Raw genomic sequence first — 15,235 nt, 5'->3', positions numbered from 1 at the left:
GGAAATGACCTGCCCTGAAGGACACAAAAATTCTTATATGCATATGTATCCATAGACCAGACGGCCATCTTTTGGAGATGGAGAGAAGGCAGGACACTGAGTAGGAGACTGAATTAAATAGCCTTCATGTTATCCTCTAACCAAAATCTATGATTCTAATTTATTAAATTAAGTACTCATAAAAATAGCTCTAATTTCCTTAAATTTTATAGAATATGAAAACCATTTGAAACTGAGAGGAGATATAATCTCTACAATGGGGGGAAAGTTCACTTAAAGTTAATTTTAGGGGAAGATTTCAAAAGATTACCTAAGAAACTAGGTCCTATCAAATGTGTAGTGAGAAAATCACTGATGCTATTTCTTCAGTTTCTAAATCATCTTCACCTAATGGGGAGTACATAACATTAAATGTTCCTGGGGGAACATTCAAGCATCATTATTGCTGTAGGTTCATCAGTATATCGATTCATTTAAATAAGGAATTGACCCGCAAGCCAATAAGTAATAATAAATCATCTAATTAATTTCTAACATTTCTGGAATGCCACAAATTAACTGATTTAAAGAGAGTCACTGGGTGTTACATGTGAGTGATAAATCACTAATTTCTACACCTGAAACCAGTTTTACCATATATGGTAACCAACTAGAATTTAAATAAAAACTTGAAAAAAGTAAACAGAATTTGCCCTTATATTCTTAGAATTCATGGTGCTGTCTTTAGACATACTTTCTCCAGCCCAAATCCTTGTTTTGTTTTAAAGATTTTAAGAGGTAGTTCTTCCCTCTGAAATTCCAAATTTCTCTGGATTTTTTGAGGCTAATTCTTAGAATTAACATAATGACATGTTTATCTATACACAGAATATCTAAGTCAAATATTTATAAACATTTAATTAGTCAATAGGAATTACACCTAGTTTATTTACCAAATTAACTACCCTTTTCAATCATAACCAAAAGTGGCCTTGGAGAACAAATACCCAACAGAAAGTTAAGCCCTCTGGACCTTAAACCTAAATTCCTGAAACTTCCTGAATTTTCTATGCCCCTAGCTATTTTAGAATTATTTACATGCAAGAATGGGTTAAATAAAAATAACTGGCAGCTAATTTTTAAATATGTGCATATAAAAATTTATCAACATCAGGTTATTGAGTTTGATTTATTAACTGGCACTTTGGATTTGTCTAAAATAGACAAATAGAAAACAGGAAATTGTTCTCAGGCAAGCAGGGGAAAACTGAAATCTCTGGTTTCTTTGTAATGTCTACAAACATAGCATCTTAGGATAATGGCTCTTTTTTTTTTTTCAGTATATGAAATTTATTGTCAAATTGGTTTCCATACAACAGCCAGTGCTCATCCCAAAAGATGCCCTCCTCAATACCCATCACCCACCCTCCCCTCCCTCCCACCCCCCATCAACCCTCAGTTTGTTCTCAGTTTTTAAGTCTCTTATGCTTTGGCTCTCTCCCACTCTAACCTCTTTTTTTTTTTCCTTCCCCTCCCCCATGGGCTTCTGTTAAGTTTCTCAGGATCCACATAAGAGTGAAAACACATGGTATCTGTCTTTCTCTGTATGGCTTATTTCACTTAGCATCACACTCTCCAGTTCCATCCATGTTGCTACAAAGGGCCATATTTCGTTCTTTCTCATTGCCCTGTAGTACTCCATTGTGTATATAAACCACAATTTCTTTATCCATTCATCAGTTGATGGACATTTAGGCTCTTTCCATAATTTGGCTATTATTGAGAGTGCTGCTATAAACATTGGGGTACAAGTGCCCCTATGCATCAGTACTCCTGTATCCCTTGGGTAAATTCCTAGCAGTGCTATTGCTGGGTCATAGGGTAGGTCTATTTTTAATTTTTTGAGGAACCTCCACACTGTTTTCCAGAGTGGCTGCACCAATTTGCATTCCCACCAACAGTGCAAGAGGGTTCCTGTTTCTCCACATCCTCTCCAGCATCTATAGTCTCCTGATTTGTTCATTTTGGCCACTCTGACTGGCGTGAGGTGATAGCTGAATGTGGTTTTGATTTGTATTTCCCTGATAAGGAGCGACGTTGAGCATCTTTTCATGTGCCTGTTGGCCATCCGGATGTCTTCTCTAGAGAAGTGTCTATTCATGTTTTCTGCCCATTTCTTCACTGGGTTATTTGTTTTTCGGGTGTGGAGTTTGATGAGCTCTTTATAGATTTTGGATACTAGCCCTTTGTCCGATATGTCATTTGCAAATATCTTTTCCCATACCGTTGGTTGCCTTTTAGTTTTGTTGGTTGTTTCCTTTGCTGTGCAGAAGCTTTTTATCTTCATAAGGTCCCAGTAATTCATTTTTGCTTTTAATTCCCTTGCCTTTGGGGATGTGTCGAGTAAGAGATTGCTACGGCTGAGGTCAGAGAGGTCTTTTCCTGCTTTCTCCTCTAGTGGTTTCCTGTCTCACATTCAGGTCCTTTATCCATTTTGAGGTTATTTTTGTGAATGGTGTGAGAAAGTGGTCTAGTTTCAACCTTCTGCATGTTGCTGTCCAGTTCTCCCAGCACCATTTGTTAGAGACTGTCTTTTTTCCATTGGATGTTCTTTCCTGCTTTGTCAAAGATGAGTTGGCCATACGTTTGTGGGTCTAGTTCTGGGGTTTCTATTCTATTCCATCGGTCTATGTGTCTGTTTTTGTGCCAATACCATGCTGTCTTGATGATGACAGCTTTGTAGTAGAGGCTAAAGTCTGGGATTGTGATGCCTCCTGCTTTGGTCTTCTTCTTCAAAATTACTTTGGCTATTCGGGGCCTTTTGTGGTTCCGTATGAATTTTAGGATTGCTTGTTCTAGTTTCGAGAAGAATGCTGGTGCAATTTTGATTGGGATTGCCTTGAATGTGTAGATAGCTTTGGGTAGTATTGACCTTTTGACAATATTTATTCTTTCAATCCATGAGCAGGGAATGTCTTTCCATTTCTTTATATCGTCTTCAAATATCTTCATAAGCTTTCTATAGTTTTCAGCATACAGATCTTTTACATCTTTGGTTAGATTTATTCCTAGGTATTTTATGCTTCTTGGTGCAATTGTGAATGGGATCAGTTTCTTTATTTGTCTTTCTGTTGCTTCATTGTTAGTGTGACAATGGCTCTTATAGGTCCTCTGACTCAACCTCTATTGAAGAAACCCTTTCTTTGATACTGGATCAGTAAGAAAGAAAAGTGAATTTTTGGTAAACTAAGAGGATAAGAGAAGATGAAGAAATAGTATTGCATTTTGAAAGGTAAGGCCCATCTGTAAAAATAGTTACCAGCATTAAGATACCTGATTCAGATAACATATCATAAAAGCCAAACAAGTACTTACATCGCTAACGATGTCTCTTGAAGCTTTGGCCATCTGCACAGAAATTGCATCAACTGGGAGATCATATCCTTTCTTCAAAGCTTCTTCCCACCCAAGTTTATAGAGTTTCTGGAAATTAAATAATTTAGCATTATTCAGTATATACTAAAACCCCAATGAGTTACTGAATAACAGTTTACCTAGAGAGTAGACGTCAGATTCTATCATCTCCCTTATCTCTGAAGATATGGATAAAAACAAATGAAGCTGTTTTTATGAAGCACTGACTTAGCATTACAGGATTTTGCTTCAATTTTCTGACTCTGAGAATACACTCAGTTATGAGATACATATACAATTTTAGAGTTGCTTTTCTGTTCAGACACAATATGGGCATATCAAGTATATTAGGTACTTTCCTCCTGCTGTTAAGTACAGTCTGGGCTCACTATTTGAATCACAGATGTGAAAAAAATTGGTAACCAAAAAAGTCAGGTAACAAAATTTTGATTATCTAAGTGATAAAAGTAGTAGATACTGAAAAGCCTTTTATGAGGCACAATAAATGAATTCATCTTTATGCATGAAATTTATTGAATAGATGCAAGGGGGGTAAAACTGGATAATAATAAAAATAGTTGTAAGTCATCCAGACTTAGTGTGTGTTCAACACAGGTACTGTGTGGGGAGCCTTCCATGGAAATTTCTCATTTGGTCTTCACAGCAATTTAATTTAATGTCATAAGCATTATTATGGTCCCAATTTTAGGAATGAGGAAACTAAGGCTTAGACCCAATGTTATATAATTCATAAAAGCCAAAACCCAAAGCAGGTCTGTCTGATGCAATTTTTTCCTTTCAACCATTATTTATTGATTTCCTATTCTGTGCCAAGTACAAGGAGTACGGAGATAAATCACACAGGCACAGTGCCTCTCTCCATGGAGCAAAAGAGTCACAGCTAAAGCCCTTCCTTTTAACCGCCATATTTTGCAGCATCTCTAGTTAGCCAGTGTGAGTCATTCATTTCCATTCCTTCTGCATTTACATCAATTATTTACCATTACATCATTTAATAAGTTTAATTAGTTTTAAGTCAAATTTTTCTATAACTTTACCTGGCTATACATAGCTTGATTCTGCTTGGCTTGTAAAATATCTGGTGTATCTGGCATCACATGAATCTTGGTTTTATCTTTGTTCCAGTCAATGGTATATAAGTGCTAGGAAGTTAGGGGGAAAAAAGACATTTGAAATTTGAATAGCTTTTTAGGACCCACAGGAAAGAAAAAAACTTAACAGACCATTTGAATGCACTCAATTTGAATTAGATTAATTTTAGTAACTAAAGTCGCTTATGATTCAGAAAAGACACTAAAAACAAACTCAGATTTTTTAAAAATAATATTGTAGGTCTATCTTCTAGAATGGATTAAAAATACATAACATATAATAATTTTAAAAAACAAATGATTTGTAACTCAATGATAAGATTCAGGGGAAATGGGGCACCTGAGTGGTTCAGTCAGTTAAGTGTCCACCTCTTGATTTCAGCTCAGGTCCTGATCTCACAGTTGTGAGATTGAGCCCCACATCAGGCTCTGTACTGGATGTGGAGCCTACTTAAGACTGACTCTCTCTCTCTCTTTCCCTCTGCCCTCTGCACTTGCGCTCATGCACTCGCTCACTCTCTCTCTCTCTCTCTCTCTCTCATAAAAACCCAAAACCAAACAGGGGAAATAAGAAGTCGGCAGAAGAAAATGATATAGGGACATGCTCTGGAACTGTTTGTCACTGCCCAGAAGTGGTGGACTCCAACCAAATTCCCCAAACAAGAACCAGAGGCTGTTAGCCCTGCCTTCCTGGGAGCTGTATGGAAGGACCTGAATAGAAGGATGGCTGCCTACCTTGTTCATGGTATGTGCATTCTGCTTGGCAAGAACCATGTCCATAGAGTCAGTCAGTTTCTTAAACTGGAAGTTGCTGGGATGCTGGCGGTATTTCTGATCACTGGCATATTCAGTTGCTTTCTTGGCCTTCTCCACTTCTAGGGAACCAGCTGGACTCCAGCCAAGCCCTTTGTACCACTCATTGTAATCCTGCTTGTATTCATTCTATAAAGAGAAGAGACAAATTCTCCTTCACCTTATCAATTACTTTACCTTTGTCAGTTTAGACACAAAAGTATAGAAGACTGTGATCTCCATTCCTGGGCTAGGAATCCAACCATCACCCAGAAAAAAGAGAGACTTACATCACTCTGTATGCGATTCATATTCCTGGTCAGCTCGATGCTCATGGCATCTGGAAGGAGGACATACTTGTGAATCAAGTGCTTGTAGTTGGTGTTGGTGATGTTGGCTTGAGCATCCTTGGCAGCTGTGACACTGAGCATGTCAGCAGGAGTGTGATAGCTGGTCTTTGTCTTCTCATAGTTTTTCTTGTACTCTCGATCAGACTGCATCTTAGCCACTTGCATGGAATGGACCAACTTGGGATCATCCTCAAGACTACGGAAACCAAACATTTTCCCCCTTTCCTTTTCATAATTGTATTTGTATTTATACTGTGAAAAAATTAGAATATTTGTTACAGCAGTTCTTTTGACTAGAAGAATTCTAGTGTCAATATTCTGTATTTATAAAAAGTGATACTTGTGTAGAGTTCTACAGTTTATAAAACACATTTTTCACATTTATTTGTGTAACTTGCTACTCACAACTATATGTTGTGAGGTAGATTACAAAGTTATTATTACTGCCCCAATGTTACAGGTGAGTAAATTGAGACCCAGGGAGGTGAGTGGCTTGCTAAGGTCACTAAGTATTAGAACCCAGAGCCTGTGATGATATACCACACTGCCTTCCACACATACTCTGTTGTTAGTGTCAAAGAGAACTTCAGTAGGGCAAATGAGTGAAAAGAGCAGAATGTTCTAAGCAGTTTAATGCTGCCCTAAGAAATCATCAGCCAGCCTTTTACGGTTGAGAATAGGCTTAGTTATGGGATATCGTTTTAGAGTAGCTTTGTATTTGTAGAACTCCTTTCCCCTTAAGACTGGCATAATGGGGAAGAAGTTTTATTTATCACTCAACTTCTTTCTACAGAGAGAGGATCCTGATACATGGAAAGTTTTTATTCTGCCTGTCTCTTGTGAGTTTGAGTGTGTGAGTTAGGGGGCAGGAGCTCGGGGAGCCAAATTACTCCAGCATAATAGAGGGAAAAGAATTTGGAGATTTCAGGACAATGTAGTAGTGGCATCAGGATGGACAGGTAGGAAAGATGAAGAGCAAGTATGTAAAATGAGAGAGAAAGTGTCATTGCAGGAGTGGCTAAGGAAAGAGTGCTCTGAAATGTGCTCTTCCCATTACCCCCAAATAACTCAGTGCTCACTGTGAGCAGATTTCTTGTGGAAACAACCAAATGAAAGAACTGAATTTCCCACAGGTGATGTGTTATGGCAATGGTGTGTTGGCACACCAGTGATTGGAGGGATAAAAGCCCTCATCTGCAGTGTTTGTCAATTTCTGTGGTGTAAATACTCCCACCATGGCTGATGTCAAGCTACCAAGAATTTAACAACTGGCTTGCAAAATTTCTGATTATTTAATAATCAGTTGTCATGAGTCCAAAATATCAGCACCCCTAGTACACCACACAATGAGACATCCTGTTAGGAGGACAGTTCCTAACAGGCAGGAAGCAAGAACAATCCAAGTCTTTCTGCAGGAAAGCTTGGTGAAGGGCTTTGGATTTCTACAGGCCATAGCCTTGGGGATGGAGTTCAAAGCAAATTCACCTAGATCTCATAAGCTGGGGAGCACAAAGATATGTGGTCATAATGTGGTTAGCATTCTGTTTTTTTCAGAAATACCAGAGACAACAAAAGAGCAAACCTAAGAGGTACTCATTGAATAGGAGGCCATTGTTAGTAGGCATGCTTTGTTCCCCCCCATATTTTATCCATTGAGAGTTTCCAAAACTCAGCCCTTATTATTTTGGTAAATTAGAAAACAAAACAAAAAAAACAAAACAAAGGTGAGTGTTTTCCTGCAGACTTACATCACTTGCAATATCTCTTGAGGCTTTGGCAGCTTTGATAGGAATTGCATCAGTTCTGAGATCATAGCCTTTCTTTTTAGATTCTTCCAAAGAAAGTTTGTAGAGTTTCTGTAAAGAGAGGCAAGGGAATAATTTTCTTCTAAATAGAAAAGCCCGGGCTTATTTTAAAAGAGTAAACACTAGTGCTGTGGCATCATTTTTATTTTTAAGCAGAATGTTTCCTTGGTGGTTCAATGGCTAAATGTTCTTACAAATAACAAAATTGTGTTTGGAAAAAGTCTATTACAAACCCAAACTTATCTTCAAGAAACCATCAGAAAAACAGCTAATGATCTCTTAGGTTGTAAATATGCTTTTTAAAACCGCTAAAGCCCAGCAGATTCTAATTGATAACGTTTTTATCAATTAAGAGTCAAGGAAAGACTACGAAACAACCATTCTCTTAGAACAAAAGAAAACTTCACTGTTTTGCAAGTGACACTTTTATTCACGTAATTGTGTGGATTTTACGATCCAAAAAGGAGTCATCAATCCTAAATCCTTATGGAATTCAAAGAGAAGAAAAAACACTGGTAGGATTGGAGATTTTCTAGCAACTATGGTTAGGTTGAGAAAGGAAGTGAAATGAAACACCTACGCATTTTCTAACACTAAGTGTGGAACATTCCTTGTTATGGAGCTTGCTCCAAATTCTTCAAAATGTTCATCTTCCCTTTCCATTTAACTTTCCCTGAGACCCCCCTCTTTAGGACCATCTCAAAGGCTTGGTAGAGAGACCACAGGAACCGAGCCCTAGGATTTTCACTTCCTTTTTCTCTTCTGGGAGAGGGAGGGGGCAAGCCCTTCTCTTCCTGCCAGGTCTCTTAGTTTGAGGAGGCATACCCGCCCCCCAAACAAAACCCAAGTGCCCTTCAGATTCCTAACTGCTGGGCCCAAGTCTCATTGACAGGCCTGCTCCAACTCTTAGCAAATCAAGGTTAGAAAGAGAAAGATTGTCATTTGTGGATTCCTCTTATTTTCAAAACATTCATTCTTCATAGTTGAGACATTACTTTATTTGTTTATACTGGTTCAAATAAACCGGGGGGATTACACTTACATCACTCATATTAATTGCATTTGCCTTTGCCAAAATAATCTGGGGGATATCAGGCATAATATGGACTTTGGTCTTATCAGCTTCCCATGCTTGTTTGTAGAGATGCTGGAAAATTTAAAAAAGAAAAAAAAAAGGAAAAAAGGAAAGTTAGTATTTACAAATCTTAAAATGTGCTCATTTTATATATATATATATACACACACACACACATATGTATATATGTATATGTATATACACACATCAATATTTTAAGTATTTTTATTAACTCGATTTTATTTTTTTTATGGAAAAGATACTCATTCAAACAAGACAATAGAGATTATGTAAGATGGAAAGTAAAATGATACCAAGATGAGAATCATAGAAATAGCAAATGCTACACTGAGAGGTATCTTGGCGGTCATCAGTTGAATCCTTTTGTTGCAGATTTGAGGAAATTATGGCCCAGAGAAGCAATGTACCTTGCCTAAAGACACACAGCAGGTCTGGGCTATAATTTCCACAACTTTGCAGTAAGAGGATGAAGATTCTTACTTTAGCATCATTATTCTGAAATGGTTAATAAATCATTAATGCTGAAAAAGAAATGAAAGGTTTATGTGAGCTTGTCAGAGTTTAAATACTAAATCTTAAAAGAGGCACTGAGATTTGTGCCTTGTCTTTTAGGCAAGTCCCTATCAAAGGCAACGGTCATCTTGACCAATCAGTTTTCTTTCTCAGAAGACTCCAAGGGATTTACTCAGAGACTTAGTATAATACAGCTCTCTCTAGTACAAGTAGAACCATAATTTTATGTGACTGTTTAATGTTAAAGTCCAAATAGTTTTTTTTCTCTTTTGCTAATCAATGGCATTTCAAATCGTGATCCACAACAATGCTGTTGCAATTATTTTATTATTTGTAACTTAGAGAAGTACCAGGTTGATGTGTTTGTTGGTCCTGATATTTATTATGGCTAACAAATTTTAAAAAATACAGTAAGCCTTTTCTAAAGGGTGGAATAATTAATGATCCAAGGGACTACTGATGGGAGAACAATTGCTCTCATGATTTGTCCACAGAAGGTCCCGGCTCCAAATGCTACCATAGCCACATAATCTAAGAGTCTTCTTCAATTCCACTGACGCAGCTAGGAAACAGGGTGGGGTGCAATACCCAGTTGTTATCAGGCAAACAATGTGCTGATTCAGCATCATGAACTTCTACTCAACTTCATCTTAGACAAACAAGATTTTGTTACAAAATGTGCATGAAAAGAAACAATTCATATTTATTTTGTTATGTCTGTTGGGAAAAATGGTTCACTAAACATTTGGGAGGCCACGAATTAGGACTGACTTCTATCATTTTTTTTAACCACAAGTCCCCCCTTTTAAAAAATTTTTTATGTTTATTTATTTTTGAGAGAGACAGAGCATGAGCAGGGAAGGAGCAGAGAGAGAGGGAGACACAGAATCTGAAACAGTCTCCAGGCTCTGTCTGAGCTGTCAGCACAGACCCCAACTCGGGGCTCAAACTCATGAACCTCAGATCATGACCTGAGCTGAAGTTGAATGTTTAGCCAACTGAGCCTCCCAGGCGCCCCAACCACAAGTTCCTTTTGCAAAGTTGAATAAACATTCATTGTGATGCCCTAAAACTATTAGCAAAACCCATAGGTCAAATGTAAGAATGCCTGGCTTTTTCCCGGTGCTTAGGAACTATCACATTACGAATGACTTACTTCATTCATAATTTTTGCATTATTCTGGGCCAGAACCATGTTCATTGAGTCCATCAAAGTGGAATACTTCAAAGTGTCTGGGTGCTGGCGGGTACTTCTTTTCACTGATAATCTCCATGGCTTTCTTGTTTTTCTCAGCTTCTAGGGAGCCCAGAGGGAGCCATCCAATGCCCTTCATGAAGTCAACATAGTCAGCTTTGTACTGATTCTGCAAAAGAGGAAAGGTTCATGGATGAGGAGAAACCCAAACTTCCAAGGACTATGAGTGGGTGTTTAATATTCCCTAAGTGTTCAACCAACAGCATAACAAACTTCAACTCTTTTTGTCCCCAAACAGTATCTTTTCACATTTTCTTGCACGAACAATTAAAAACAAGCAGTAATATCTTTGTGATTTATTTTCTGCAATGCCTTCATTAAAGAAAAAAATGCTAAGAAATACCAACTAAACTACTACATGACTATTCTCTCAAGAAAAGGAATGATGCTGGCCTTTCTTACAAAAATTCCCAAGTTCCCTTGGTTGACCGAGGACTCACTGGGACCCCGGTTCTCTCTTTCATTGTAAGTTTTGCTCACCCACCACTGTTACAACTCTCTCAGGTATGCCAGAAACCTCACTGGTACTCTATGCAAATTTTTTGGTCCACCCCCCCCCCCCCAATTCTGATATTGCCCTCTACAACTCTGCCATGGTTGGTTTTATATGAGCACTTAATTGCCAGGGGTGGGGTACATAATAGCTCAGCTCAAATATTCCCAAAGAGAAACACATGCTTGGTGTGGCCTGCCTTTGGTTTGTAATTTAAATTCCCTTCTCACAGCCACCAAATAAATGGTCTCTCTAGCTGAATTCTGTTCCTTCCTCACATTCATTCCAGTAGCTGCCTCAGCCCTCACCTCCTCAATGTTTCATCAGCAAGTTGCAAAGTTGGAAGGAGTGGAATGAAAGCTGGTTAGGAGTGAGGGGCAGGAGCTACCAAGTTATCTGACTTTCTGCCTTTCCCCTTACTTCTGTATCAGAAGCCATATGCTTCTGACTCTCTTTGCTAGACAGGTTTCCTTCAGCATGCTCTCTGCAACAAAATTTCATTTGCGATTGCTGGATCCAGCATTCAACAATCCTCACAGCAAGAATGGTGGAAAATAAGACTTTAGTTTCTAGAATTTATCCCCTTTTGTTAAAATAAATAAATTCAATCTAAGTTAAAAAATATATATAAACAATTTGGTGGGAAACTACACATGAATTTCTTTCAGGATTTTCATAATGATTTAGGGTCATTAATGATCCACTTATTATCCAGAGTAAATGTTCTACAAATGATATGGCTGTCACATACATCACTTTGAATCTGCATCATATTTTTGGCCAGTTCAAAGCCCATGGCATCGGGAAGCATGTTGTAGGTATGGATCACATTTCTGTAGTTGGTGTTGGTGGCTGCTTCCTGAGACTTCTTGGCTGCCACCACACTGAACATGTCCACCGGGGTGTGGAAAGAGGTCTTGGATTGCTCATATGCCTTCTTATATTCCCGATCTGACTGCATCTTGGCCACCTGCATGAAGTGCACCAACTTGGGGTCGTCCTCTAGGCTCCGGAAGCCAATGTGTTTCCCTTTGGCTTGTTCATAGGCTTGCTTGTATTTGTACTGCGGATGGGAAAGAAAGCATGGTGATGAAGTTAGTGAAGGAACGAGAACAAAATGTAATTCATTAGACGCCATGAGATTTGTCATAGGTGTACAGTTTTAGAGCTACTGTACAATTAGAGAGAAGCTCATGGGGGCTGTGAACAAAATCTTTTTACTTCCAATTTCTTGCCAGACTTGACTCCATTGAAAGAAAATGATCTCAGAATTAATCAAAGAGATGCATAAATGAGTTGTTTTAGGGTGCTTTAGAAAGCAGCTTTCCTCACTCAGGTGTCTAATCAGAAAAGGCTACAGGCACAATTTCTCCTGGTGCATCTTTAATTCAGGAAAGAGCCAGATCATGGGTCTCTTGGGTAAAACGTGTAGATTGCATCCCTACATTCACCCAGGATTGCCTATAAATGATCTGAATACTCTAAAAGCAACTTGTCTTAACATGACCCAGTTACTTTTTACATCAAATAATGAACAAATGATTAGAGGGTCCTTGGACTGGGTGAAGGAAAGTGTCTTGTGTGTTCCATGGATGATAATCCCACCAACACTAGGTAGAGTTGACTGCAGCTCTTGAATATGCACAGGAACTTGGCTCATTTGTGTCTCATTTGCTGAGCCTAAAGAAAGCCCAGTGGAAGTACTTACATCACTGGCAATGTCTCTACAGGCTTTTGCAGCCCTTATTGGAATGGCATCAGGCCTCAGGTCATATCCTTTCTTCTTCTCCTCTTCCCAGCCAGCTTTGTACAGTTTCTAAATGACAAAATAGAATAACACCTGCAGCTTGTTATTTGGGTTCGAATGGGAATCCTGAGTTTGAAGCAGTTGGTATGTAAAAGAGAGGCATCCCATAAATATTAGTTCCCTCCAACCTTCTCTCCCACTTTGTTGCTGTCAATCTACTTACATCACTCATGGTGATTTGGTTTATTCTGGAAAGCAAAATGTCAGGAGTGTCTGGCATGACGTGAATGGTGGTCTTGTCTTTGTTCCACTTTTCAGTGTAGAGCCTCTGCAACAAGAAGGACAGGCACATGACTGTAAGGCAGGACAAGTTTGTGAAAGTGGTATCAGGAGAAACAGACTCACATCTCCATGATAGAAGAAATTAAATCTGATATTGGGAAATGGGTAAAATGGCAAGAAGATGGGGTGATGAGACTGAACACACGAGGGAAAAACCTATCAAAGAAGGGAGTCTCCTTCCACTGAAACAGCACATGCCATGTTGCCCCAACCTCACACCACATGGAGTTTTGCAGTTCTGTCACACCCTCTGAGTAGTGCACACAGATGGTCTGAGGATCAGTGTATGTGAGAGCTCTCTAGACATGATGAAAGTTACAGAATTCCCCCTCCCACCACCACCAAGACCATCACAAAGATTAAAAATGCTGATGAAGATTATAGTGGCACTGCCAGGCTCATGACTTGAGTTCTATGAGGGTTCTCGGAATGAGGCCAGCAGTTGGGTTCTTACCTTATCCATATTCAGTTTGTTGCTTTTGTTAAGTGCTTGTTCCATTGTGTCCATGGCATAGGTGAACTTCAGCTTCTCAGGATGCTGGCGATACTTCTTCTCACTAAGAATCTCTCCTGCTTTCTTCGCCTTCTCCACCTCCAGTGACTCTATTGGGACCCAGCCGATCCCTTTCATCCAGTTGGTGAAGTCGGATTTATATAGATTCTTTACAATGAAAAAGGACATTTTCATTTCAGAAACAGAGCGTGAGTTTCTTTGGCTAGATAATTTACTCATTATCAAAAAGGAAAAAAAAAGAGGGAAAAGAGAGTAACCTGCTTTTTATTCCCTGTCATCTTTTGGAAAAGAAACCAAATTACAAAGTGATTGAATTCTTGGTGATTTTGAACAGGAAAACCTGACCCAATAATTCCTTTTTAAATTTAACTTTCTTGGAGGAAAAGGTAGAAGAATTTTACACTGGAAAGACAGTATATTGCACTCATTTGAACCTCTTAGCTTTTCACAGAATATATCATATACTGTGTCTAACACACACACACACACACACACACACACACACTAACTAAAACAAAAATGTTAAAGCTATATATAGTTCACATGAGTGAAATTCTAAAACTCCAAATTCTGGAGAGGATCCCTAATTATAGTGAGTCCGGCCAGGTTTAAGATGAAGTAAATGGAATTGCCAATTTCTTGTTTGTCCCTCCCACCGGCTATAAACGGATAACTAATTCTATGCCCACAATGTATTGACTGTTACGTACATCGCTTTGGATCTGCATTGCATTCCTGGAATGCTCCACATTCAAGGCATCAGGCAGCAGAGTGTAGCTGTGGAAGGGTTGTCTGTAGTTGGTGTTGGTAACAGCCTCCTGAGATTTCTTGGCTGCTGTCACGCTGAACATGTCCAAGGGTGTGTGATACCTGGTCTTGCTGGCTTCGTAGCCCTTTTTGTACTCACGATCTGACTGGATTTTGGCTACATTCATGTAATGAACCAGTTTAGGATCATCCTGAAGACTGAGAAATCCAATTTGCCTGCCTTTGGCTTTCTCATAAGCCTCTTTATACTTGAACTATATTAAACAGAAAGACAAACAGACAGAAGGTTGATAGGGTCAATTACAGGAAATACTAAAGTGTTATACTGAATTTACGTAACAAATTAAGCAATAGCCAAATTTGGTCTGAATGCAGGTAACATCTAAGTTTTTTAGTATTTTTAAATAAATAACTAGGAAAGTATTTCTAATGGAGGGTCTTGAGATTTGCTCTGGGGATAATTAAGAATGGGGTAATTTGTGGTTTACATCTAGATTATTTATAAGTAGATTCTTTGAGTATTCTCAAAGGTTCCTGAAAAGTCTAGTAAGGATTTGGTGTATATATATTTTTTAATAATCAATTCCAAAAAGAACTGCATTATTTTATAAAGTACTTGTGTAATCCTGAGTAAATTTCAGCAGAGCTCTTATACAAATTAGTGTATTCAACTCCAAATGAATTTTTACTCTACCAAGTTATTATATCAACTCATAGAAAATATAACTTAACTTATAAAAAGTAAATAAGTAGGTAAGTAACTAAAATCCTCTCATTTAAATCTATAATTCTTCCTGGTTTTCCATATTTTATCAGTTTTAAAATTTTTTTTAATGTTTATTTTTTGAGAGAGAGAGAGAGACAGAGACAGAGAGAGTGTGAGCAGGGGAGGGCAGAGAGGGAGGGAGACACAGAATCCGAAACAAGCTCCAGGCTCTGACCTGTTAGCACAGAGCCTGATGCAGGTCTCGAACCCACGGACCGTGAAATTATGACCTGAGTCAAAGTCGGATGCTTAACCAACTAAGCCACCCAGGTGCCCCTATATTTTATCA

General features: G+C 38.5%; 1 protein-coding gene across 1 annotated transcript in view; it reads right to left on the bottom strand.

Moving 5' to 3' along the window:
• Positions 1–15,235, bottom strand: part of NEB (nebulin) — a 224,786-nt gene that overhangs the window by 154,000 nt on the left and 55,551 nt on the right. Inside the window, 13 exon segments of the mRNA XM_019456312.2 lie at positions 3,355–3,462; positions 4,452–4,556; positions 5,241–5,447; positions 5,588–5,899; positions 7,396–7,503; positions 8,495–8,599; positions 10,218–10,307; positions 10,309–10,425; positions 11,561–11,872; positions 12,518–12,625; positions 12,780–12,884; positions 13,353–13,559; positions 14,123–14,434. Of these exon segments, the coding sequence (XP_019311857.2) occupies positions 3,355–3,462; positions 4,452–4,556; positions 5,241–5,447; positions 5,588–5,899; positions 7,396–7,503; positions 8,495–8,599; positions 10,218–10,307; positions 10,309–10,425; positions 11,561–11,872; positions 12,518–12,625; positions 12,780–12,884; positions 13,353–13,559; positions 14,123–14,434 (2,196 nt within the window).

This window comes from Panthera pardus, unplaced genomic scaffold (assembly GCF_024362965.1).
Source record: "Panthera pardus isolate Hobbes unplaced genomic scaffold, ASM2436296v1 HiC_scaffold_10, whole genome shotgun sequence".
Lineage (NCBI taxonomy): Eukaryota > Metazoa > Chordata > Mammalia > Carnivora > Felidae > Panthera > Panthera pardus.
Note: the sequence above shows the minus strand (reverse complement) of the source record. Positions and strands in the feature narration are given on the sequence as shown.